Source organism: Salvelinus fontinalis, chromosome 1 (genome assembly GCF_029448725.1).
Source record: "Salvelinus fontinalis isolate EN_2023a chromosome 1, ASM2944872v1, whole genome shotgun sequence".
In the NCBI taxonomy this organism is placed as follows: Eukaryota; Metazoa; Chordata; class Actinopteri; order Salmoniformes; family Salmonidae; genus Salvelinus; species Salvelinus fontinalis.
In genome coordinates this window covers 64,580,163-64,607,284 of record NC_074665.1, presented here as the reverse complement: position 1 = coordinate 64,607,284, position 27,122 = coordinate 64,580,163, and the positions used below count along the sequence as shown (strand labels likewise).

Below are 27,122 nucleotides of genomic sequence, written 5' to 3'. Positions count from 1 at the left end.
TGGCTTTCTGCACTGATCCCCAATGTCATGAGAAACACACACAAAAGAGACAACTTGCACAAACCAAATATATTTTGCATCCTGGCTCTCAGATGGAAAGAACTGGCATTATATTGTGGTGTGCAGACATTTATTAAAGGATTTGAGTCATACCCCCTTGAGATACACAGGTATTCACAGCATCTGTTAGTGCATTTGTTTTGTGCAATTTTGAACAATACATGTACACCACTGAGATGTCAGATACTGATAATAGTGCAATAACAACAGAGAGCGACCGCTTCGGAATAGACTGATTGGACATTCACATTGAGCAGATCCTTCTTTCAAATGTTGAAACAAAAATAACAGGGATTGTTGCTCTCTGATTGAGAACAGTCCTGTTTGTCCCTATTGAACGCACGCCAGAACTTAGAGCGTGAAATTCAACAGAGAGCTACACAGCTTAAGTCTGAGGTATGGATACATCATTTTTACTTCATCATCTTGGGCCAAAATAAACATGATTGTAAATATAACGTCCATAGTTCAAGTTCAATATTAGCATCCTTATTACATAGCTACATCTCTTCGACATACATTGATTTGACATGACTGATTTGGTCAATTGATTGTTTTTCACTCTAGTACTTGTTGTATGCTTTCAAGTCAAGTACTGATTACCTGGTCACAGTTAATATTTAGCTTCTCTTTCAAGTGGACACAAACAACTCCTATAAGGTATGCAGGTGGGTAAGTCAAACAGAACAGGGAATGCACATTTCACAGCTGGAATGAAATCTGCATACAAATGGGTCGTTCTTGAATTGCGATGGCATTCCTTTTTTTTTTATACGTTCTTCCGATTGCACCTGATAGTACCCAAATACATTTAAAGGTGCAATTTTCAGAAATCGTTCCGTCATTTACTGGTTGCTAGCATTCTAATAGTTTGCGTAATTTCAGTTCGCGACAAAACAAGCAAGTATAGTGTAGAGCATCATTGTACCATCTAAACCGCTTTGAGATATTTTTTCCATAACCAAATATATTTAATGTTCAGCTGTTTGAAGCTGGTGTACAAAACCCAATGTAAAAGATGCAAAAACAAAACTTAAGAACGGGAAGCATAGAAATAGTGCACATAGAACAGATCTGCCGCTTCTTAGACTTGCTTTCAATGAGAATGCCAAATCTATAACTCACAATTCTACGTGAATTTGGTCAGGTCGCCCAAAACGTTACTACTGCAGCTTTAAATAAAAATAAATACAAATGAAGTAATTTTTTTTCAAAATGCCAGGCTCACATCCCACGACACAAACAATACTAATCATAAGGTAATGTTAATAATATTAATAAGCAATGGAAGATCACCATCACCAGCACTGCGGGAGCTAATCCTAATACATCCAGAAACACTGGGGCTGTGTCTCAATAGTTTAAAGAATATAGCTTATTTTCCATATCTCCTTTCCTTGTGTCCTTCCCTCCATGATCACTGATCTGGCTGGACACGATAGGTTGAAGGAACATCAGTTGTAATGAAGGAGATGAGGAAAGGAAGCCATTTCAGAGTATTAAGACACAGCCAGCTAGTGCCTTAGTGTGGAACCACACAGCAGCTAAAATGCCCTGACACACAGTGCTTAATCAGTAAACAGGACTTCAAACACTACTGAACAAAAACAGTACAAATTAAATCACACCACACTCTACTGCAACACACAGGGATGATACCCACACAGAGACACACAGACAAATCATTAACACTTCTCTTTAGCCTTTATGCTGCCTGTGTAATCAATTAAGTGTTCAAATACAATGTATCTATAGACAACAAGTGACATTATAGGCCCAGCATAGGCTAGTGTGCTGGGAGTTGGGAATGGGGCTTACTATGTATGTTTGGTCCAATACATTATACACACACACACACACACACACAAACACAGCTGGCGGGGGGCAGGAGGGAGTGCTGGTGGTTGTGGGTAGTGTAGTCTTCTACTGGACGTTGACAACAGTCTCGTGGATAGACTCGGCCACATAGTCGATGTTCTTAGTGGTCAGACCACACATGTTGATACGACCGCTAGCCATTAGGTAGATACTCCTCTCCTTGATCATGTACTCCACTTGTTTAGCTGAACAGAGAGAGGGAGAGAAAATGACATCACAAATATTATATTTTCAGAACATTCAATATACTATCGGTGTGAAAGGAGAGTTAAAGAAGAGAGGATATTTCTGTGCCAGTGTGCTGTGTACATGTGTATACTCAGTAGAACTGCCCCCCCTCCCTGGTCAGTTAAGGCATCAGTGAGCCTTAGCGTCAGTGTTCTCCACGCTGGGAAGCTGTTTCCTGATTCTAACGGCTTTTTGAAGCTCTCAGGAAGACAGCACAGAGGAGTTTAATGTTTATCCAGGAAGTTACTTCACACAAACAGTAATGAGGATGTGCTCAGCGGACTGGTGAAGCTAAACATAGCTGGGTGGGGAGTGTATGTGTGTGTTAAAGACTAGAGAGGAAAAGAGAGGTATGCATTTGTTTGCATTCAGTTGTGTGTGTATGTGTGTGTGCTTACGGTTGAGGCCAGTGAAGCTGAACATGCCGATCTGCTGTGTGATGTGGTCCCATGTTCCTGGTGTTTCCAGAGCCTGCAGTTTAGCCTGGAGTGAAGCCCTCATCAACAACACACGGTCTGCCATGGTCTTCACATTATCCTTCCTACAACAGAGAGACAGGGAGACCGAGAGAGAGAGAGAAAGACAGGGTTAGACAGAGAGACAGGGTTAGACGGAGAGACAGGGTTAGACGGAGAGACAGGGTTAGACGGAGAGACAGGGTTAGACGGAGAGACAGGGTTAGACAGAGAGACAGGGTTAGACGGAGAGACAGGGTTAGACGGAGAGACAGGGTTAGACAGAGAGACAGGGTTAGACGGAGAGACAGGGTTAGACGGAGAGACAGGGTTAGACAGAGAGACAGGGTTAGACGGAGAGACAGGGTTAGACGGAGAGACAGGGTTAGACAGAGAGACAGGGTTAGACGGAGAGACAGGGTTAGACGGAGAGACAGGGTTAGACGGAGAGACAGGGTTAGACGGAGAGACAGGGTTAGACGGAGAGAAAGGGTTAGATGGAGACAGGGTTAGACGGAGAGACAGGGTTAGACGGAGAGACAGGGTTAGATGGAGACAGGGTAAGACGGAGAGACAGGGTTAGACGGAGAGACAGGGTTAGATGGAGACATGGTTAGACGGAGAGACAGGGTTAGACGGAGAGACAGGGTTAGATGGAGACAGGGTAAGACGGAGAGACAGGGTTAGACGGAGAGACAGGGTTAGATGGAGACAGGGTTAGACGGAGAGACAGGGTTAGACGGAGAGACAGGGTTAGATGGAGACAGGGTTAGATGGAGATACAGGCTTAGACGAAGAAACAGGCTTAGACGGAGAGACAGGGTTAGATGGAGAGACAGGGTTAGACGGAGACAGGGTTAGATGGAGAGACAGGGTTAGATGGAGAGACAGGGTTAGACGGAGACAGGGTTAGACGGAGAGACAGGGTTAGACGGAGAGACAGGGTTAGATGGAGACAGGGTTAGACGGAGAGACAGGGTTAGATGGAGACAGGGTTAGACGGAGAGACAGGGTTAGATGGAGACAGGGTTAGACGGAGAGACAGGGTTAGACGGAGAGACAGGGTTAGACGGAGAGACAGGGTTAGACAGAGAGACAGGGTTAGACGGAGAGACAGGGTTAGATGGAGACAGGGTTAGACAGAGAGACAGGGTTAGATGGAGACAGGGTTAGACGGAGAGACAGGGTTAGACGGAGAGACAGGGTTAGACAGAGACAGGGTTAGACGGAGAGACAGGGTTAGATGGAGAGACAGGGTTAGATGGAGACAGGGTTAGACGGAGAGACAGGGTTAGACGGAGAGACAGGGTTAGATGGAGAGACAGGGTTAGATGGAGAGACAGGGTTAGATGGGGACAGGGTTAGACGGAGAGACAGGGTTAGACGGAGAGACAGGGTTAGATGGAGACAGGGTTATACAGAGAGACATGGTTAGACGGAGAGACAGGGTTAGACGGAGAGACAGGGTTAGACGGAGAGACAGGGTTAGACGGAGAGACAGGGTTAGACGGAGATACAGGGTTAGACGGAGACAGGGTTAGACAAAGAGACAGGGTTAGATGGGGACAGGGTTAGACGGAGACAGGGTTAGACGGAGAGACAGGGTTAGACGGAGACAGGGTTAGACGGAGAGACAGGGTTAGACGGAGACAGGGTTAGACGGAGAGACAGGGTTAGACGGAGAGACAGGGTTAGACGGAGACAGGGTTAGACAAAGAGACAGGGTTAGATGGGGACAGGGTTAGACGGAGAGACAGGGTTAGACGGAGAGACAGGGTTAGATGGAGACAGGGTTAGACAGAGAGACAGGGTTAGACGGAGAGACAGGGTTAGACGGAGAGACAGGGTTAGACGGAGAGACAGGGTTAGACAGAGACAGGGTTAGACGGAGAGACAGGGTTAGACGGAGAGACAGGGTTAGACGGAGACAGGGTTAGACGGAGAGACAGGGTTAGACGGAGAGACAGGGTTAGACGGAGACAGGGTTAGACAAAGAGACAGGGTTAGACAAAGAGACAGGGTTAGACGGAGAGACAGGGTTAGACGGAGAGACAGGGTTAGACGGAGAGACAGGGTTAGACGGAGAGACAGGGTTAGACGGAGAGACAGGGTTAGACGGAGAGACAGGGTTAGACGGAGACAGGGTTAGACGGAGAGACAGGGTTAGACGGAGAGACAGGGTTAGACGGAGAGACAGGGTTAGACGGAGACAGGGTTAGACGGAGAGACAGGGTTAGACGGAGAGACAGGGTTAGACGGAGACAGGGTTAGACAAAGAGACAGGGTTAGACGGAGAGACAGGGTTAGACGGAGAGACAGGGTTAGACAGAGAGACAGGGTTAGACAGAGAGACAGGGTTAGACGGAGAGACAGGGTTAGACGGAGACAGGGTTAGACAGAGAGACAGGGTTAGACAGAGAGACAGGGTTAGACGGAGACAGGGTTAGACGGAGAGACAGGGTTTAGACGGAGAGACAGGGTTAGACAAACAGAGAGGGGGAGGAAGGGAGGATATAGATCAACGTTTTGACCACTCATGTTTAATTGTTGGACGTGCATACACTACTTTTGTCATGTCTGTGTGTGTGTACCCACCATTCAGCGAAGAGTTCAGGTGTGTTGAGTGTGATGGCGACCAGCCTTGCACCCTGGGAGGGAGGGTTGGACCAGGTTACCCTGACAATCTTCTCCATCTGAGATAGAACTCTCTTCAGGTTGTCAGAATCACGAGCTACAATAGTCAGGTTCCCCACACGCTCATCTGCCAGCACACAGACATTTTATTTAGTATTCCCTGCAGTTTACAGATTGCATTATGTACATATATTACATTTGAAATGTGTGTGTGCGTGTTATTTGTGAAAGTTGGGAGTAAGAATACATAGATTGGTTTTTGATACATAGATAGGTTGTGAGTGCATGTGTGTCAATCTTAGAGTGTGTGTGTGAGTGCGTGTGTGTCAATCTTGGCAGCAATTTTAGATTTAGTTTTAGCCTTAAAATACCTTTTTAGTCGTTGTCAAATTTTTGTCCTTTAATCCCGTTAGTTTTAGTTATTATCAGTCGAATAAAAGTCTGAACTATTTTAGTCACAGCCATTTTAGTCACATATTTTTTTATATATTTTTTACTTAACCTTTATTTAACTAAGTCAGGTAAGAACAAATTCTTATTTACAATGACGGCCTAACCCGGCCAAACCCTAACAACGCTGGGCCAATTGTGCACTGCCTGGAATCAAACCAGGGTCTGTAGTGACGCCTCTAACCCAGAAGCTTACAAGAAATCCTGCTATGCCCTCCGACGAACCATCAAACAGGCAAAGCGCCAATACAGGACTTAGATTGTACTACATCGGCTCCGACGCTCATCTTGTGGCAGGGCTTGCAAACTATTACAGACTACAAAGGGAAGTACAGCCGAGAGTTGCCCAGTGACACCAGCCTACCAGACTAGCTAATACACTTCTATGCTCGCTTCGAGGCAAGCAACACTGAGTCATGCAAGAGAGCATCAGCTGTTCCGGACGAACTGTGTGATCATGCTCTCCATAGCCGAGGTGAGTAAGAACTTTAAACAGGTCAACATTCACAAGGCCGCAGGGCCAGACAGATTACCAGGATGTGTGCTCCGGGCATGTGCTGACCAAATGCAGGTGTCTTCACTGTTTCTTGTGCCCAAGAACACCAAGGCAACCTGCCTAAATAACTACAGACCGGTAGCACTCACGTCCGTAGTCATGAAGTGCTTTGAAAGGCTGGTAATGGCTCACATCAACACCATTATCCCAGAAACCCTAGACCCACTCCAATTTGCATACCGCCCAAACAGATCCACAGATGACGCCATCTCTATTGCACTCCACACTGCCCTTTCCCACCTGGACAAAAGGAACACCTACGTGAGAATGCTATTCATTGACTACAGCTCAGAGTTCAACACCATAGTACCCTCAAAGCTCATCACTAAGCTAAGGATCCTGGGCCTAAACACCTGAACTTCCTGACGGGCCGCCCCCAGGTGGCGAGTGTAGGTAGTAACACATCTGCCATGCTGATCTTTAACACTGGAGCCCCTCAGGGGTGCGGGCTCAGTTCCTTCCTGTACTTCCTGTTCACCCACGACTGCGTGGCCAGGCACAACTCCAACACCCTCATTAAGTTTGCAGACGACACAACAGTGGTAGGCCTGATCACCGACAACGACGAGACATCCTATAGGGAGGAGGTCAGAGACCTGGCTGGGTGGTGCCAGAATAACAACCTATCCCTCAACGTAACCAGGACTAAGAAGCTGATTGTGTACTACAGCAAATGGAGGACCGAGCACGCCCCCATTCTCATCGACGGGCTGCAGGGGAGCATGTTGAAAGCTTCAATTTCCTTGGTGTGCACATCACCAACAAACTAGAATGGTTCAAACACATCAAGACAGTCGTAAAGAGGGCACGACAAAGCCTATTCCCCCTCAGGAAACTAAAAAGATTTGGCATAGATCCTCAGATCCTCAAAAGGTTCTACAGCTGCAACCTCGAGAGCATCCTGAATGGTTGCATCACTGCCTGGTATGGCAACTGCTCGGCCTCCAACTGCAAGGCACTACAGAGGGTAGTGCGTAAAGCCTAGTACATCACTGGGGCTAAGCTGCCTGCCATCCAGGATCTCTACACCAGGCGGTGTCAGAGGAAGGCCCTAAAAAGTGTCAAAGACTCCAGCCACCCCAGTCATACACTGTTCTCTCTACTACCCCATGGCAAGCTGTACCGGAGCGCCAAGTCAAGAACCAAAAGGCTTCACAACAGCTTTTACCCCCAAGCCTTGGAGGCTTGGAGGTAAGACTCCTGAACAGGTAATCAAATGGCCACCCAGACTATTTGCATTGTGTTTGTCCCCTCTTTTACGCTGCTGCTACTCTCTGTTTATCATATATGCATAGTTACTTTAACTATACATTCATTTACAGTTGAAGTCAGAAGTTTACATATACTTAGGTTGGAGTCATTAAAACTCGTTTTTCAACCACTCCACAAATTTCTTGTTAACAAACTATAGCTTTCGGTTAGGACATCTACTTTGTGTATGACACAATGAATTTTTCCAACAATTGTTTACAGACAGATTATTTCACCTATAATTCACAGTATCACATCACAATTCCAGTTGGTCAGAAGTTTACATACACTAAGTTGACTGTGCCTTTAAACAGCTTGGAAAATTCCAGAAAATGATGCCATGGCTTTGCAAGCTTCTGATAGGCTAATTGACATCATTTGAGTCAAATTGAGGTGTACCTGTGGATGTATTTCAAGGCCTACTTTCAAACTCAGTGCCTCTTTGCTTGACATCATGGGAAAATCAAAATAAATCAGCCAAGACCTCAGAAAAAATGTTTGTAGACCTCTACAAGTCTGGTTCATCCTTGGGAGCAATTTCCAAACGCCTGAAGGTACCACGTTCATCTGTACAAACAATAGTACGCAAGTATAAACACCATGGGACCACGCAGCAGTCATACCACTGAGAAAGGAGACGCGTTTTGTCTCCTAGAGATGAACGTACTTTGGTTCGAAAAGTGCAACAGCAAAGGACAACAGAACAACAGCAAAGGACCTTGTGAAGATGCTGGAGGAAAAAGGTACAAAAGTATCTATATCCACAGTAAAACGAGTCCTATATCGACATAACCTGAAAGGCCGCTCCAAAACCGCCATAAAAAAGCCAGACTACGGTTTGCAACTGCACATGGGGACAAAGATCGTACTTTTTTGAGAAATGTCCTCTGGTCTGATGAAACAAAAATAGAACTGTATGGCCATAATGACCATCGTTATGTTTGGAGGAAAAAGGGGGAGACTTGCAAGCCGAAGAACACCATCCCAACCATGAAGCACGGGGGCAGCAGCATCATGTTGTGGGGGTGCTTTGCTGCAGGAGGGACTGGTGCACTTCACAAAATAGATAGCATCATGAGGCTGGAAAATGATGTGGATATATTGAAGCAACATCTCAAGACATCAGTCAGGAAGTTACAGCTTGATCGCAAATGTGTCTTCCAAATGGACAATGACTCCAAGCATACTTTCAAAGTGGTTGTAAAATGGCTTAAGGACAACAAAGTCGAGGTATTAGAGTGGCCATCACAAAGCCCTGACCTCAACCCTATAGAAAATTTGTGGGCAGAACTGAAAATGCGTGTGCGAGCAAGGAGGCCTACAAACCTGACTCAGTTACACCAGCTCTGTCAGGAGGAATGGGACAAAATTCACCCAACTTATTGTGGGAAGCTTGTGGAAGGCTACCCGAAACATTTGACCCAAGTTAAACAATTTAAAGACAATGCTACCAAATACTAATGGAGTGTATGTGAACTTCTGACCCATTGGGAATGTGATGAAAGAAATAAAATCTGAAATAAATAATTCTCTCAACTTCTGACATTTCACATTCTTAAAATCAAGTGGCGTTCCAGGCTGACCTAAGACAGGGAAGTTTTACCATGATTAAATGTCAAGAATTGTGAAAAACTGAGTTTAAATGTATTTGGCTAGGTGTAAACTTCCCACTTCAACTGTACATGTACATACAACCTCAATTAGCCCGACTAACGTTGCCTGTTATAGCCTCGCTACTGTATATATCCTCGCTACTGTTATTATTCACTGTCTTATTACTGTTGTTTTTTATTTCTTTACTTATCTATTGTACACCTAATAGATACTTAAAAATAACACTGTTGGTTCGGGCCTGTAAGTAAGCATTTCACTGTAAGGTCTACACCTGTTGTATTCGGCACACGGGACAAATAAACTTTGATTTGAGCCCACATAATAGTATTTAACTTTTTTAAATTTTTATAATGAATATTTAGGCTACCTTTAACTTCCATCTTGTGTACATTCAGATAGCTTTGTACAGCTAGGCCTACTATCCCCTCCTATACCTTAGCTGGCAACATTGATATTGTGGCAGATTGTTACCAATGCCAGCCATAATTAACCATATAGGCTAAAAAGCCTATAGGTTAAACAATTTACATCTCAGATTTTATCCCCATCGTAACCGTCAAGGGGGTTAAATAACAATGGTTTCCTTGAAAGGGGGAGCATTTGAGGTTTCCAAAAATGCCAGAAGTATTACTGTAATCCTAATATTCAACAAATAGCATTTGTTTTTCCCATAGGAAAATAGCAACCGCAACTCGCATTTGAGTACTGTGACGCGAGAGCAGCAACACGAATGAATAAAGAACAGCGCACATGAGAAAACAGTCTACATGAAAGTAGGAGAAAGAGTAAACAATAAATATTGTTTCTAGCTGAGGTTAGCCTAGTTAAGTGAAGTGTCCTGGTATCGCATCAGTTCAGAAGATTGACGAGTGACTGAAGTGACTGCCTGGGAGCTGTGTGGGAGAGCCGGGCAGATCAGCTCACGCAACTGAAGAAGTTAATTCTGCCAACGAGAGGATTGCGCTTAGAATTGAACAAAACAGATGAAACGGAGCTTCATGTCAAATTGAATGTCCATTAGTCTCACATGGAATTCTCATCTCATCACATTTCCATTGACTAAAATTAAAAATAATTTGTAAGTTCTAGTTTTTTCCAGGGCATCTCGTCTCGCTGTCGTCATTGTTTTAGTCAGGAAAAATAGGTACATAGTTGACGAGTATTTTTCTTCATAGTTATTTTTGACGAAATCAACACTGGTGTGTGTGTGTGTGTGTGTGTGTGTGTGTGTGTGTGAGTGTGTCTCACTGTAGAGGCCAAAGTTCTTGGAGAAGGACTGGGCACAGAACATCTCGAAGCCCTGCGTGACAAAGTAGCGCACGGCCCAGGCATCCTTATCCAGACAGCCTGACGCAAAGCCCTGGTACGCTGAGTCAAAGAACACAAACAGCTTCCTCCTCTGGGGAGAAAACAAAAAAAGGAGAAATATTAAAACCTTCAGAAAATAAAAAAATGACATGCACATAAATATAATAATATATTTTTTGTGTTACATAATGCTGCGCGTGTACACACACACACACACACACAGCTATGTCTTACTATTTTTTGGGGGGACCAACAATTGATTCCATTCAAAGTCCTATTTTCACTAACCTCTAACACTAAACCTAACCCTAACCCATAAAACAGTATTTCTACAAATAGCCTTTTTAGGTGGTTTACTATTCCTGTGAGGACTTCTGGTACTCACAAGTAGAGTAAAACGTGTACACGCACGCACGCACGCACGCACGCACGCACGCACGCACGCACGCACACACACACACACACACAGTCTTACCTTCATGACCTCAGCCACCTGCATCCACTCTACGTGTGTAGGGTCTGTGCCGGTGGGGTTGTGGGCGCACGCGTGCAAAACAAAGATGGAATGCTTTGGTGCACTCTGGGACAGGGGTGAAAGGTCAATGTTAGACTACAGGACAGACAAATCATATATTGTGTACTGGGAGTTGATGCACCAAGTTGGTATCGTTAGAAAGCCAAACCTATCCTCTTTTCAACAGTGTGGCAAAAGCTAATTTACTATCTACGTTGACATGACCAGTTAAGATATTCAATATTCACTATTGTGAGGTAAACTCAGAGTTCGGGAGGCGGTATGGTCTCCATGTCAACACCACCAGTTCAGAGGTCAGCGTCTCACCTCCAGGTCGCCTAGGAAACCGTCCAGATCCAGACCCCGCTTCTCTGCGTCCCAGTACTTATAGGGACGGATGTCCTCGAACCCAGCGTTGGCAAACACAGCGTTGTGGTTCTCTAGAAACAAACAGTAGAGGTTTCACAACACTTTTCTCGAAAGAGGAGTCTTTCTTTGAATGCTTCATGTGTCTTTTGAGGCCTGCTTTGTAAAATTCTCTGACATTGTTACCAAGATTAAGTCCAGCGTGTTAAAAAGTAACATGCTGGACTTAATCACCTACGGTGCCTTTGGAAAGTATTCAGACCCCTTGACTTGTTCCACATTTTGTTACGTTACAGCCTTATTGTAAAATTGATTAAATAACAAAACTTCTCAGCAATCTACACACAATACCCCATAATGACAAAGCAAAACAGGTTTATAAAAAAAAAAAAACTGAAATACCTTATTTACATAAGTTTTCTGAACCTTTGTTATGAGACTCGAAATTGAGCTCAGGTGCATCCTGTTTCCATTGATCCTCCTTGACATGTTTCTACACTTCATTGGAGTCCACCTGTGGTCAATTCAATTGATTGGACATGATTTGGAAAGGCACACACCTGTCTATATAATGTCCCACAGTTGACAGTGCATGTCAGAGCAAAACCCAAGCCATGAGGTCGAAGCAATTGTCCGTAGAGCTCGTAGACAGGATTGTGTCGAGGCACTGACCTCGGGAAGGGTACCAAAAATATTCTGCAGCATTGAAGGTCCACAAGAACACAGTGGCCTCCCTCATTCTTAAATGGGAGAAGTTTGGAACCACCAAGACTCTTCCTGGAGCTGGCCGCCAGGCCAAACTGAGAAATCAGGGGAGAAGGGCCTTGGTCGGGGAGGTGACCAAGAACCCAATGGTCACTCTGACAGAGCTCTAGAGTTCCTCTGTGGAGGTGGGAGAACCTTCCAAAAGGACAACCATCTCTGCAATCCATCAATCAGGCCTTTATGGTAGAGTGGCCAGACGGAAGCCACTCCTCAGTAAAAGGCATATGACAGCCCACTTGGAGTTTGCCAAAAGGCACCTAAAGACTCTCAGACCATGAGAAACAAGATTCTCTGGTCTGATGAAACCAAGAATGAACTATTTGGCCTGAATACCAAGTGTCACGCCTGGAGGAAACCTGGCACCATCCCTACGGTAAAGTATGGTGGTGGCAGCATCATGCTGTGGGGATGTTTTTAAGCAGCAGGGACTGGGAGACTAGTCAGGATCAAGGCAAAGATGAACAGAGCAAAGTACAGATAGATCCTTGATGAAAACCTGCTCCAGAGTGCTCAAGACCTCAGACTGGGGCAAAGGTTAAACTTCCAACAGGACAACAACCCTAAACACACAGCCAAGACAATGATGCAGGAGTGGCCTCGGGACAAGTCTCTAAATGTCCTTGAGTGGCCCAGCCAGAGCCCGGACTTGATCCCGATCTAACATCTCTGGAGAGACCTGGAAATAGCTGTGCAGCAACGCTCCCGGATGGCAGGGTCTCCCGAGTGGCGCAGCGGTCTAAGGAACTGCATCTCAGTGCTAGAGGCATCACTACAGACCCTGGTTCGATTCCAGGCTGTATCACAACCGGCCGTGATTGGGAATCCCATAGGGCGACGCACAATTGGCCCAGTGTCGTCCGGGTTTGGCCGGGGTAGGCAATCATTGTAAATAAGAATTTGCTCTTAACTGACTCGCCTAGTTAAATGTTAAATAAAAATGTTATAAAAAAAAGAATCCCCATCCAACCTGATAGAGCTTGAGAGAATATGTAGAGAAGAATGGGAGAAACTCCCCAAATACAGGTGTGCCAAGCTTGTAGCGTCATACCCAAGAAGACTCGATCCAGTAATCATTGCCAAAGGTGCTTCAACAAAGTACAGAGTAAAGGGTCTGAATACTTATGTAAGTGTGATATTTCAGTTTAGTATTTTTTATAAATTAGCAAAAATTTCAAAAAAACTATTTTTGTTTTGTCATTATGGGGTATTGTGTGCAGATTGATGAGAATAAACAAAAATCAATTTTAGAATAAGGCTGTAACGTAACAAAATGTGGAAAAAGGTCAAGGGGTCTGAATACTTTCCCAAGGCACTGTATATAGTCACCTATTAATTAACTATTAAGAGGACAATTTAGCAGTATAAGGTCCAGATTAGATAACAACAACAATGAAAAGTTTATATCTTATTTGAGGACATCCATACAGCCCTGAATCAGCCGTACGAGCAGATATGTAAACAGGTGTTTAAGTGTTGTCGTTCCTGTGTGCATGTGTGTGTGTGTGTGTGTGTGTGTGTGTGTGTGTGTGTGTGTGTGTGTGTGTGTGTGTGTGTGTGTGTGTGTGTGTGTGTGTGTGTGTGTGTGTACCCCAGGTAGGCGCTGAGACATAGACAGGTGTTTTTGTGTTGTCATTCCCGTTGTACCAGCGTCTGAGAAACTCTGCCCCCATCTTCAGAGCACCTGTACCCCCCAGACACTGCACCGCTCCCACCTGACAGAGAGAGACAGAAAGCGACCGAGAGAGAGAAAGATAGGTGGGTGAGGGAGAGCGAGAGAGGGTGACCGAGAGAGAGAGACAGAGGGAAAGAGAAGGTGGTGGCTGATACACACTAAATAAGTGACTTGATAACTACTTAGGAGGAATGTAGTGCACCAGTACAAATGTAAATACATTCCTTTAAATTCAGCTCAATATCTGCATAATCACGCACACATGCACACAACACAACTCCCCTAACACACTCACACTTCATAAACTACCTTACCCTGTTCTCCTGGATGGCAGGGCTGTCTTCTCCCAGGGCGATCTTGGATGCAGAGGACCTAAACTCAGGCAGACCCAGAATGGCCAGGTACTCATGGTTCAGACTGTTGTCCGCTACGATGATCTTCTCCACCTTCTTAACCACGGGCAGCACCCAGGGCTGGCCCTCATCTGTCCTGTAGGCTGGAGGGAAGAGACAGGCTAGCTACAGCAGGTGAGGGGGGATACAGTGTTTCCAATATATGGGCCTGATATAGCCGACATATTGATATATGTTTTTACCAGTTATGTTTGTTTTACGATGCAAATGTTGCAGTAGCCCAATTGTGGCCCTATGGCTCTCTCTCCAGCTGGCATTACTGCCTTGGTGAGCAACCCACTCAAGAGGGGAAGGTGCCAATGAACAATGAACACTGACAACCTGAGGAGAGTTCTAACTCAGATGGAAATGTCACAAACACTCTCACCTGCGCTCTACTACACTAGAAGCTTTACTGCTCTGCAAGATCCAAGTAGACTAATACGTAATTAGGCCTACCGTATGTCTCATCCACATGAAAAAATACTATAGTATACTATGGTATAAATATTATCGTGTTCACTGTAGTGTTTTCGCAGTCTTTATTGTAGTATTTACAGTTTACTACAGTATTTAAACGGTATATTATAGTATTTCATATAGTGTTTTTACGGATTGTATAATACTGTAGTATTTAGTACTGTAGTTTTTTGCGGAATTTAGTATACTGTAGTATTTACTGTAGTGTTTTAACAGACTGTAGTATACCGTTGTTTTTGCAGACATTACTGTAGTATTTACTATAGCGTTTTTATTTTATTATCTTTGACATCAAAGTGCAGGCTTTGTCCTTGAGGAAACCTACTGGAGAAATACCTGTGTAAATAAGGTCTTAGTTATTTTTAATACATTTGCAAAAAAGTCCTAGAAACCTGTTTTTGCTTTGTCATTATTGGGTATTGTGTATAGATTGATGGGGGAAATTGTTTATTTAATCAATTTTAGAATAACGCTGTACAGTGCTTTGCAGAAGTATTCATCCTCCTTGGCATTTTTCCTATTTTGTTGCATTACAACCTGTAATTTAAATTGATTTTTATTTAGATTTCATGTAATGGACATACACAAAATAGTCCAAATTGGTGAAGTGAAATGAAAAAAATAACTTGCTATGAAGCCCCTAAATAAGATCTGGCGCAACCAATTACCCTCAGAAGTCACATAATTAGTCAAATAATGTCCACCTGTGTGCAATCTAAGTGTCACATTATCTGTCACATATTCTCAGTATATATACAGCTGCTCTGAAAGTCTGTAACACCACTAAACAAGGGGCACCACCAAGCAAGCGGCACCATGAAGACCAAGGAACTCTCCAAACAGGTCAGGGACAAAGTTGTGGAAGTACAGATCAGGGTTGGGTTATTAAAAAATACCCGAAACTTTGAACATTCCACGGAGCAACATTAAATCCATTATTAAAAAATGGAAAGAATACGGCACCACAACAAACCTGCCAAGAGAGGGCCGCCCACCAAAACTTATGGACCAGGCAAGGAGGGCATTAATCAGAGGCAGCAAAGACACCAAAGATAGCCCTGAAGGAGCTGCAAAGCTCCACAGCGGAGATTGGAGTATCTGTCCATAGGACCCCTTTAAGCCATACACTCCACAAAGCTGGGCTTTAAGGAAGAGTGGCCAGAAAAAAAGAAATTGCTTAAAGAAAAAAATAAGCAAACACGTTTGGTGTTCGCCAAAAGGCATGTGGGAGACTCCCCAAACATATTGGAGAAGGTACTCTGGTCAGATGAGACTAAAATTGAGCTTTTTGACCATCAAGGAAAACACTATGTCTGGTGCAAACCCAACACCTGTCACGTTCCTGACCTGTTTTCCGTTGTTTTTGTATGTGTTTAGTATGGTCAGGGCGTGAGCTGGGTGGGTAGTCTATGTTATGTGTTTCTATGTTGGGTTCAATGTGTTGCCTGATATGGTTCTCAATTAGGGGCAGGTGTTTGACGTTTCCTCTGATTGAGAACCATATTAAGGTATGCTGTTCACACCGTTTGTTTGCGGGTGATTGTTTCCTGTGTCAGTGTTTGTTACCACACGGGACTGTTTCGTTTGTCTAGTCTGTTCCTGTTTGTGCGTTCTTCGTTTATATGTAAGTTCTCATGTTCAGGTCGGTCTACGTCGTTTTTTGTTTTGTAATTTCTCAAGTGTATTTCGTGTTTGTCTTGTCTAAATAAATTCATCATGTCTTCACAACACGCTGCGTTTTGGTCCGATCCTACACCTCCTCTTCAGAAGAAGAGGAGGAAAACAGCCGTTACAACACCTCTCATCACCCTGAGAACACCATCCCCCACAGTGAAGCATGGTGGTGGCAGCATCATGCTGTGGGGATGTTTTTCATCGGCAGGGACTGGGAAACTGGTCAGAATTGAAGGAATGATGGATGGCGCTAAATAGAGAGAAATTCTTGAGGGAAACCTGTTTCACTCTTCCAGAGATTTGAGACTGGGACAGAGGTTCACCTTCCAGCAGGACAATGACCCTAAGCATACTGCTAATCAACACTCGGGTGGTTTAAGGGGAAACATTAAAATGTCTTGTAATGGCCAAGTCAAAGCCCAGACCTCAATGCAATTGAGAATCTGTGGTATGACTTAAAGATTGCTATACACCAGCGGAACCCATCCCATTTGAAAGAGCTGGAGCAGTTTTGCCTTGAAAAATGGGCAAAATTCCCAGTGGCTAGATGTGCCAAGCTTATGGAGACATTCCCCAAGAGACTTGCAGCTGTAATTGCTGCAAAAGGTGTCTCTACAAAGTATTGATTTTGGGGGGTGAATAGTTATGCACGCTCAAGTTTTCAGGTTTTTTGTCTTATTTCTTGTTTGTTTCACAATAGAAAATTGTTTGCATCTTCAAAGTCATAGGCATGTTGTGTAAATCAAATGATACAAACTCCCCAAAATAAATTTGAATTCCAGGTTGTAAGGCAACAAATTAGGAAAAATGTCAAGCCGGGTGAATACTTTCGCAAGCCACTGTAACGTAACAAAATGTGAAAAAAGTCAAGGGGTCTGAATGCACAGTATACTTTCCGAATGCACTATATAGTATTCTACAGCAGTAGTTCCCAAACTGTGGGGGCGCAAAGGGTCGGAACGGCTTTCAACTTGCTACTGAAAGTTGTAATAGTAGAATGCTCAAGGTGCAATTTCATTGGGTAGTGCATCAGCAGTTTTCCTCAAGTCATGTCAGACCTTAGAGAGCTACAGTTGAAGTCGGAAGTTTACATACACCTTAGCCAAATACATTTAAACTCAGTTTTTCACAATTTATGACATTTAATCCTAGTAAAAATGTCCCTGTCTTAGGTCAGTTAGGATCATCACTTTATTTTAAGAATGTGAAATGTCAGAATAACAGTAGAGAGAATGATTTATTTCAGCTTTTATTTCTTTCATCACATTCTCAGTGGGTCAGAAGTTTACATACACTCAATTAGTATTTGGTAGCATTGCATTTAAATTGTTTAACTTGGGTCAAACACTTTGGGTAGCCTTCCACAAGCTTCCCACAATAAGTTGGGTGAATTTTGGCCCATTCCTCCTGGCAGAGCTGGTGTAACTGAGTCAGGTTTGTAGGCCTCCTTGCTCACACACGCTTTTTCAGTTCTGCCCACAAATTTTCTATAGGATTGAGGTCAGGGCTTTGTGATGGCCACTCAAATACCTCGACTTTGTTGTCCTTAAGCCATTTTGCCACAACTTTGGAAGTATGCTTGGGGTCATTGTCCATTTCTAAGACCCATTTGCGGCCAAGCTTTAACTTCCTGACTGATGTCTTGAGATGTTGCTTCAATATATCCACATCATTTTCCCTCCTCATGGTGCCATCTATTTTGTGAAGTGCACCAGTCCCTCCTGCAGCAAAGCACCCCCACAACATGATGCTGCTACCCCAGTGCTTCAGTTGTGATGGTGTTCTTTGGCTTGCAAGCCTCCCCCTTTTCCTCCAAACATGGCGATGGTCATTATGGCCAAACAGTTCTATTTTTGTTTCATCAGACCAGAGGACATTTCTCCAATCTTTGTCCCCATGTGCAGTTGCAAACCGTAGTCTGGCTTTTTTATGGCGGTTTTGGAGCAGTGGCTTCTTCCTTCCTAAGCGGCCTTTCAGGTTATGTCGTGCTTCTACACCTGCATTGCTTGCTGTTTGGGGTTTTAGGCTGGGTTTCTGTACAGCACGTTGAGATGTCTGATGTAAGGCTATATAAATACATTTGATTTGATTTAGAAATTTCATATAGAACTCGTTTTACTGTGGATATAGATACTTTTGTACCTGTTTCCTCCAGCATCTTAACGAGGTCCTTTGCTGTTCTGGGATTGTTTAGCACTTTTTGCACTAAAGTACGTTCATCTCTAGGAGACAGAACGCGTCTCCTTCCTGAGCGATATAACGGCTGCGTGGTCCCATGGTGTTTATACTTGCGTACTATTGTTTGTACAGATGATTGTGGCACCTTCAGACGTTTGGAAATTTCTCCCAAGGATGAACCAGACTTGTGGAGGTCTTGTTGATTTCTTTTGATTTTCCCATGATGTCAAGCAAAGAGGCACTGAGTTTGAAGGTAGGCCTTGAAATACATCCACAGGTACACCTCCAATTGACTCAAATTATGTCAATTAGCCTATCAGAAGCTTGTAAAGCCATGGCATAATTTTCTGGAATTTTCCAAGCTGTTTAAAGGCACAGTCAACTTAGTGTATGCAAACTTCTGACCAACTTGAATTGTGATACAGTGAATTATAAGTGAAATAATCTGTCTCTAAACAATTGTTGGAAAAATTACTTGTGTCATGCACAAAGTAGATGTCCTAACTGACTTGCCAAAACTATTGTTTGTTAACAAGAAATTTGTGGAGTGGTTGAAAAATGAGTTTTAATGACTCCAACCTAAGTGTATGTAAACTTCTGACTTCAACTGTATTTATAATTTGTCAGAAATGTCCAGAACAACTAACCCATGTCAGCTAACTTTTTTTGTCACTTAAATATCACATGAACACACATAAGGAATTAGCTTTAAAACTGCATCACTTTCTCTGCACCCCATGACAAACTTTAATTTATCTGCATGTCCAGCCATTTTCTTTTCAGGACAACCAGGGCTACAAGTAGAACACAAAATAATTTGACATAAACAGTTACATTCATGAGTTTTATTGACAAACGTCAACAACAACAAAAATAAGGTCCGGCAAAGCAAAAACCTGATAAGAATTCATTTATATGAATGCAGTAAGTACAGAAATTGTTTGCTCAGTGGGAAATGTATGTCCAACTAGTCCGTGACAATTGTGTGGAGTTTGGAGTTTGTGACAGCAACTGTGAGCTTATTACAGTATTATTATGCAATGTAGAAGAACCCCTTACCTTTACCAACTCTTGTATAGCTTGTGAGTGTCATAGAGCAAAACATGCTACATGTGCGTGTTCGTGAGACTCTCAGATTTTCATAGATCACTTTGTAGCTCAAACCATTCTGACTCTACAGATGATTTTATTTAGAGACCCAGCCCTGGGCCTCTTCGGGACCCTTGTCTCACAAACACCGCTCTAGCTCAGCCCCTGTTAACTACACACACTAATGGTTGGTACCCAATGGATGCAAAAGAAATAGATAAACACACAATGTTTAAAAGGGGTTAGAAGGCCTACATCACAACGGCACGATGGTAGGACTCATTGGGTTAAAATGGCAAAAGAACCTCCATCCCATGGCAAAATGGATGGAATTGCAGGAAATAAGCTTTAAAACTGCTAAACTGGGGGCCTCCCGGGTGGCGCAGTGGTCTAGGGCACTGCATCGCAGTGCTAACTGCGCCACCAGAGTCTCTGGGTTCACGCCCAGGCTCTGTTGCAGCCGGCCGCGACCGGGAGGTCCGTGGGGCGACGCACAATTGGGCTAGCATCGTCCGGGTTAGGGAGGGTTTGGCCGGTAGGGATATCCTTGTCTCATCGCGCTCCAGCGACTCCTGTGGCGGGCCGGGCGCAGTGCGCGCTAACCAAGGGGGCCAGGTGCACGGTGTTTCCTCCACACATTGGTGCGGCTGGCTTCCGGGTTGGAGGCGCGCTGTGTTAAGAAGCAGTGCGGCTTGGTTGGGTTGTGCTTCGGAGGACGCATGGCTTTCGACCTTCGTCTCTCCCGAGCCCGTACGGGAGTTGTAGCGATGAGACAAGATAGTAATTACTAGCGATTGGATACCACGAAAATTGGGGAGAAAAGGGGATAAAATTTCAACAACAAAAAAACTGCTAAACTGTCTATGCCAACCAGAAGGGTGTGAACAGTTTGTTTCATGAACAGTGCTTGTGCCAATAGAAATAGATGTGTTATACCTACAGTTTACAACAGAATTCTATAGTAAGTACTGTAGTATTCTATAGTAAACTGAAGTATTTTTTTTAAGTGGGTGGTGGGCAACTTTGCAAAGGTGTGTTTTTTTAGTTTCAACGGATCAGGCTACAACCTGATGGATGTCAAAGACTGCGGCTGTGCACTTTCCTCTGCTGTCCTAAATTCCAGTCAGACATCATTGATAAGAAAGCCAAACTAGTAAGTTACTAAATCAGACTAAACAGTGTTGTTGAGCTAAAGAGGAGAGGCACTCCTGTCTACAGACTCTTACCTACTCAACTATTCTAGTCTGTAAACTGTCTGAAAACATACTTCCACATCCACTTTCTAAAGGAGCACCACGAACTGTATCATTTGTGACTGAAGTTCAAGAGAAGGGACATGGGTCTATCTGCTCTATGAGCATGTAAACACATGGTGTAGCTAGGCTATGTAGGCTATTTTCAGCCAGCTGACCACAGTACCAGCCTACTGTTAGCCTACTGCAGGAAGGGATTACTAGGCCGTAGGCCTGACCCGTGCTAATCAGGGAAATTCAAACAGTTCTGACATGCACTGCAGAGAGAGAGCAGGCGGAGGGGGAAAGAGCAAACGCAGTGTCACGATACAGCAGATTTACACTTTGATCATTCTGACAGCGTCCTTGCGCAAAATAGTACGCAGCATCATCTGGATATGTATGCAACAAAAGTTCAAAATTCACATTCTGATACCATTTCTGTCTGTAAATTGGTATACCCCCTTGGGTTCTCAAGAGCTAGTTTAGGCACTGATCCAACAACATCCATCCTTTCCTCCTTTCAAGTAATCATCATTGATATGATTGGATTGGTCAAAGCTATGGCCGTCATTGTAAATAAGAATTTGTTCTTAACTGACTTGCCTAGTTAAATAAAAAAAATAAAACATTACATGTAGTGGAATGCTTGCTTACACCCATCCAATCATGTTAGCAATTACTTCAGGGAAGGCACTGAGGAGACATACATTTACAGTGCCTTCAGAAAGTATTCACACCCCTGGACTTTTTCCACATTTTGTTGTGTTACAAAGTGGGATTAAAAATGTTTTAAATGTAATTTTTTTGTCAACGATCTAGCCAAAATACTACGTAATGTCAAAGTGGAAGAATAATTCTAACATTTGTAAAAAATGTATGACAAATAAAACACTAATATATCTTCATTAGATAAGTATTCAACACCCTGAGTCAATATATGTTGGAGTCACATTTGGCAGTGATTACAGCTGTGAGCCTTTCTGGGTAAGTCTCTAAGAGCTTTCCACACCTGGATTGTGCAACATTTGCCTATTATTATTTTCTAAATTCTTCAAATGGTTGTTGATTATTGCTGGACAACCATTTTCAGGTCTTGCCATTGATTTTCAAGCAGACTTAAGTAAAAACTGTTAAATCGACCACTCAACAACATTCACTGTCTTCTTGGTTAGCAACTCCAGTGTATACAGTACTTGTGTTTTAGGTTATTGTCCTGCTGAAAGCTGAATTCATCTCCCAGTGTCTGGTGGAAAGCAGACTGAAACAGATTTTCCTATAGGATTTTGCCTGTGCTTAGCTCCATTTTGTAATGAATACTCAGGGAGAAAACGATGTAGATTCACGCGCGGCAGGTGTTTAATTCGCCTTCACAGAAGGCAGGAATCGTGGTCACAGGCAGGCAATGGTCATACACAGGTAGGCAAACAGGCAGGTGAATCAAAACTAGGACTGAAGGCTATAACTGGTTCTCACAAACGAGCTAGGAAAAGGCTTAGTAGAGTAAAAACAAACAATACCTCACAAAAGCACAAACAGAATGAACTAAACTAAATAAGGAGCTGATGAGACCAGGTGAGTAACTAACACAGGTGAAATCAATTAACAAAAATGAAAGACAGAGCTACGTTCAAGAACACAATGAAACAGAACACAAGGTTGACTAAGAAAATAAATACAGAACCTTACACATTTCCTTTCTTTTTTATGCTGAAAAGCCCAGTCCTTAATGATTACAAGCATACCCATAACATGATGCAGCCACCACGATGCTTGAAAATATGGATACTAAGTAATGTGTTGTATTGGATTTGGCCCATACATAATAATAATAATATTATATGCCATTTAGCCGACACTTTGTAAGTCTCTTACACTCACGAGTGCATACATTTTACGTATGGGTGGCCCCAGCGGGAATCGAAACCACAAAACACTTTGTATTCAGTACAAAAGATTAATTGCCTTGCCACATTTTTTGCAGTATTAGTTTAGTGCATTGTTGCAAAAAGGATGCATGTTTTGGAATATTTATATTCTGTACAGGCTTCCTTCTTTTCACTTTGTCAATTCGCTTAGTATTGTGGAGTAACTACAATGTTGTTGATCCATCCTCAGTATTCTCCTATCACAGCCATTAAACTCTGTAACTGTTTTAAAGTCACCATTGGCCTCATGGTGAAAATACCTAAGCGGTTTATTCCCCTCTGGCAACTGAGTTAGGATGAAGCCTGTATCTTTGTAGTGACTGTGTGTATTGATCCACCATCCAAAGAGTAATTAATAACTTCACCATGCTCAAAGGGATATTCAATGTCTGTTTTTTATTTTTATCCATCTATCAATAGGTGTTCTTCTTTGCGAGGCATTGGAAAACCTCCCTGGTCTTTGTGGTTGAATCTGTGCTTGAAATTCACTGCTCGACTGAGCGACCTTACAGATAATTGTATGTGTGGGGTACCGAGATGAGGTAAACACTATTATTGCACACAGAGTGAGTCCATGCAACCTATTATTTGACTTGTTAAACAACCTTTTACTTCTGAACTTATTTAGGCATGCCATAACAAAGAGGTTGAATACTTATTGAATCAAGACATTTCAGCTTTTCATTTTTTATTAATTTCTAAAAAGATGATTCTACTTTGTCATTATGGGGCATTGTGTGTAAGCCAGTAACAAAAAAATGTAAATGTAAGCCATTTAAAATTCAGGCTGCAACACAACTAAATGTGGAAAAAGTCAAGGGGTATGAATACTTTCTGAAAGAACTGTAAAGTGTTCCAATAGGACTCTAATCCACCGCCGTTTTTCCATCTCTTATGAATTGTTAATTGAGGGTTTAACACCATGTGACAACAACAGAGCTTTGGCCAGTTCTCTAGCGTAGCTCTGCACACAGGTAGCGAAATGCAAATCCTTTAGTCCAGAGAGGCCAAGCAAGCGTTCACAGATCACACATAGAGGTTTCAGCCTTTGCGCTGCAGTGTTAAATATTAATAACAACACTCCATACAAAGATCCAGTCAGAAGAACGGTAATGTGTGAGTGCACTGCACTGTGTGACTAAATGGACATTTGGGTTGTGTGACAATAAAAAAGGGGAGGGACGGGGGTGTATTCTGTCTACAGTCTCTCATAGGAGGATCGTAGAGAGAGTGAATGGGAGTGAATTACTCCATGATTACGGTCAATTTATCTTAACTTACAGTGATATGACCATGACTCATTGATCTCCAGCTACAACTACCGGCATGTTCCAGTCTGTTCCAGTCCTCCTTACTGCAGTGACAGAGCCACTTCTTTGGATGACTGCCAACAACAGGTTATATAGGCCTTGCTAGGCTATCTACGGATTCTGAACAATCAGCACAGAAAGCAAAGGACATCATGCTAGCCTGATTGATTGGTTAGGTGAAAAGGTTTCAACACATAGAACAGATCCAATCTGTCACAACATTGAGGGAGAATGCAAAAAGGTGACACTTTACTTGACACCCAGTCAAACATGTCATAATATGTCATAAAAGCTGACATAACTTGCCATAACCTGTTATAATATGGTCATAACACTGTCATGACATATATTTACACTTGTTGTGACATATATTGCATACTTTTATGGCTGGTTATGACACCTACATAAGTGTCAAAACCCAAAACCTACCACACAGGGGAAAGCATTCCATTACACCACAGCTTGTGTCAACAGTATGATTTTGTTATATATAAATAAATACAATTTGACCATGTTAAATTATCATTGCAATTGCGCAAACATTGATGTCAGACATGCGTCTACCTCAATGCACTGCTGGTGATGACTGGGATGAATGCAGGAGCAGATTTCAGATGATGACTGGGATGAATGCAGGAGCAGATTTCAGATGATGACTGGGATGAATGCAGGAGCAGATTTCAGATGATGACTGGGATGAATGCAGGAGCAGATTTCAGATGATGACTGGGATGAATGCAGGAGCAGATTTCAGATGATGACTGGGATGAATGCAGGAGCAGATTTCAGGAGCAGGACGATGACTCTTTTTGACTGGTGACTCTTTTTGACTGATGACTGATATAAGGGCATGTACATGATAGGCCTACCTGGTTTATATGATTCTGATGGTCATAATGCTTCTTGACAGTGTCATAAAGTGTATTTTCATAGTCCAAGTACATTGACACAGGATGGTCATAATGCTTCGTGACAGTGTCATTAAATGTATTTTCTACAAGTTAATTAAAATGAAAAAACATGACTGTAACTAATTTATTACAACAAAAACAAAGAATCTAAGTGACAAACTTTCAAATGAAAGGAAACTTCTTGGCAGGGAAAAAACTCATTTGAATAAATGTAGGTTTTGACACCCTTATGTAGGTGTCATAACCAGCCATAAAATAACGCAATAGGTCACAACAGGTGTTGCTTATATATATATATATATATATGCAATGACAGTGTTATGACCATATTATGACAAGTTATGTCAGATGTTACGACATGGTTATGACCGTCTTATGACACTGGGTGTCAAGTAAAGTGTTACCCAGTTTTCAAACAGGGCCCTGCAACACAACATTTCAGATGATGGACTAGTTATAAATGATTAGCTATGGTATACTAAGCCATCATTGTAAATAAGAATGTATTCTTCACTGACTTGCCTAGTTAAATAAAGATTAAATAAAATAAAAAAAATAAAACACTAAGTTAGCTACTACCGTTAGCTAGCTAGTTAGCCACGGTTGAACGGGAAATTAACTATGCGATTATTAATGTTGCAGGAAATCGGACAGGCAGCAGGTGCATTGTTATCGCAATGTAACTCTGTGATCTAAATGTTAGCTAGCTTGTTTACTTCATCCCAGCGATTGACGCATCATCATCATCTCTTACCTCCAACTCCGAGGTTCACCTTCTTAGGGTTCGCGTCCTCTTTAAAATCATTCGACAGCTTGAATACAGCCACTGGGGTGGCTTGGGGAACCTCACCGAATAACGACATAATGATGAATATTACCAAGGAGGGGTGTTAGACAAAACGTGTTAGACTGGACGAGATAGGAAAATACTTTCACCTTCAACTTGGATGGATTTGAGGTCGTCCCTAGTTAACACAGCCACAAAGTCATAAACCCCGCCCATTTCTACAATTTCTCTTCTCAATACAATTTGATTTTAAACCTAAACCTAACATTAACCCTAACCACACTGATAACAATTGCCTAACCCTAACCTTAAATGAAGTCCAAATATATAATTTTTGTTATAATCTTTACGACATGGCCAATTTTGACTTTGTGGCTTTGCCATCTAGTGGAAAACGTGGATTTGGCCAATGGAGAATGAATGGAGAATGGGTGTGAAAGATTTCACCAATAGAAATCGAAAGCAAGTAGTTGACCCAAAAATTAGCCAATCCTAGCAACGATCGAACGGGGTCAAGGGGTGCAATAATGTAACGTAGATGACAGCTGGCGCCAATGACTAGCCTCCATTGGAGATTGAAAAAATACTATGCAAATCTCGGTCGCTGAATATGAAAGAGCGGCGTTGTTGTTGAGGCTTTGGGATTCCCCTGCAAAAATTGTCTGACATCTTATAAATAGCCTAAATGTTATTGCATACCAGTAGTTATGCAGGGATTCCAAAGCCTCATAACATCCATAGTTAAGCATTCTGCCTATAACACTGCAACAACTTTACAATGGATCTAAAACTATGCCTACCCTCTTGTTAAAATCTTCACATCTCTACACTGTAGTTACCTGATTGTCTATTCTCTAAACAGGCAACTGAATAAATTTGATCATTTGTATTTCAATCAAAGAGATTCACTGTTACAATCTATAAAAATGTTCTATTGAACACCCCCCCCCCCAAAAAAAAAAAATACACTTTTCTATCTATCCACAAGGTGGCACCCTAAGCTTGTTATTCATGATCCACCATAAATTCTGCCCTGTATAGAAGTTGACCAGAGATCACCCTCCCCTCATCCTATATATTGTTCCAGGGACATCATACATTAGGGAACCCTAAACTGACCAAAGATCCGTGTTAAAGTAACTTCCCAGTGTCTCCAGATTTTTATGAAATATGACCTATAATTACTTACAATATGAGTGAAATAGTTTTCCTTATAAAAAATGGTAATTAAGTATGTTAAAAAGCAGCTTTTGAGTGTTAGAATGGTGTGGGCCTACCCCATCAATAGAATGATGTGGACATATACCTGTCATTAAAAATATGAACGCTCGCAGACCGCTGATTGGCCAGCTCATCCTCCTCTAGACCGCTGACTGACCAACTCATCCTC

The 27,122-nt window shown here is 42.8% G+C and overlaps 1 protein-coding gene across 1 annotated transcript; it reads right to left on the bottom strand.

Moving 5' to 3' along the window:
* Nucleotides 1–54: 54 nt before the first annotated feature.
* On the bottom strand, nt 55–26,025 carry LOC129859794 (aspartate aminotransferase, cytoplasmic-like). The gene is made up of 9 exons (XM_055929919.1): nt 25,700–26,025; nt 14,066–14,247; nt 13,668–13,791; nt 11,276–11,388; nt 10,910–11,014; nt 10,375–10,525; nt 5,217–5,382; nt 2,565–2,707; nt 55–2,123 (listed from the first exon to the last, which is right to left on the bottom strand). The coding sequence occupies exons 1-9, from the start codon at nt 25,806–25,808 to the stop codon at nt 1,984–1,986; spliced, it is 1,233 nt and encodes a 410-aa protein (XP_055785894.1). The 5' UTR covers nt 25,809–26,025; the 3' UTR covers nt 55–1,983.
* Between the last annotated feature and the right edge of the window lie 1,097 nt (nt 26,026–27,122).

Excerpts from the sequence above, each read along its gene's own strand:
- LOC129859794 (XM_055929919.1), bottom strand. The coding sequence starts at position 25,808 with ATGTCGTTATTCGGTGAGGTTCCCCAAGCCACCCCAGTGGCTGTATTC. Across the intron at positions 10,526-10,909 it reads AGGTGGCTGAGGTCATGAAG|AGGAGGAAGCTGTTTGTGTT; the intron begins GTAAGACTGTGT and ends TTTTCTCCCCAG. Across the intron at positions 2,124-2,564 it reads CAGCTTCACTGGCCTCAACC|CTAAACAAGTGGAGTACATG; the intron begins GTAAGCACACAC and ends CTCTCTGTTCAG.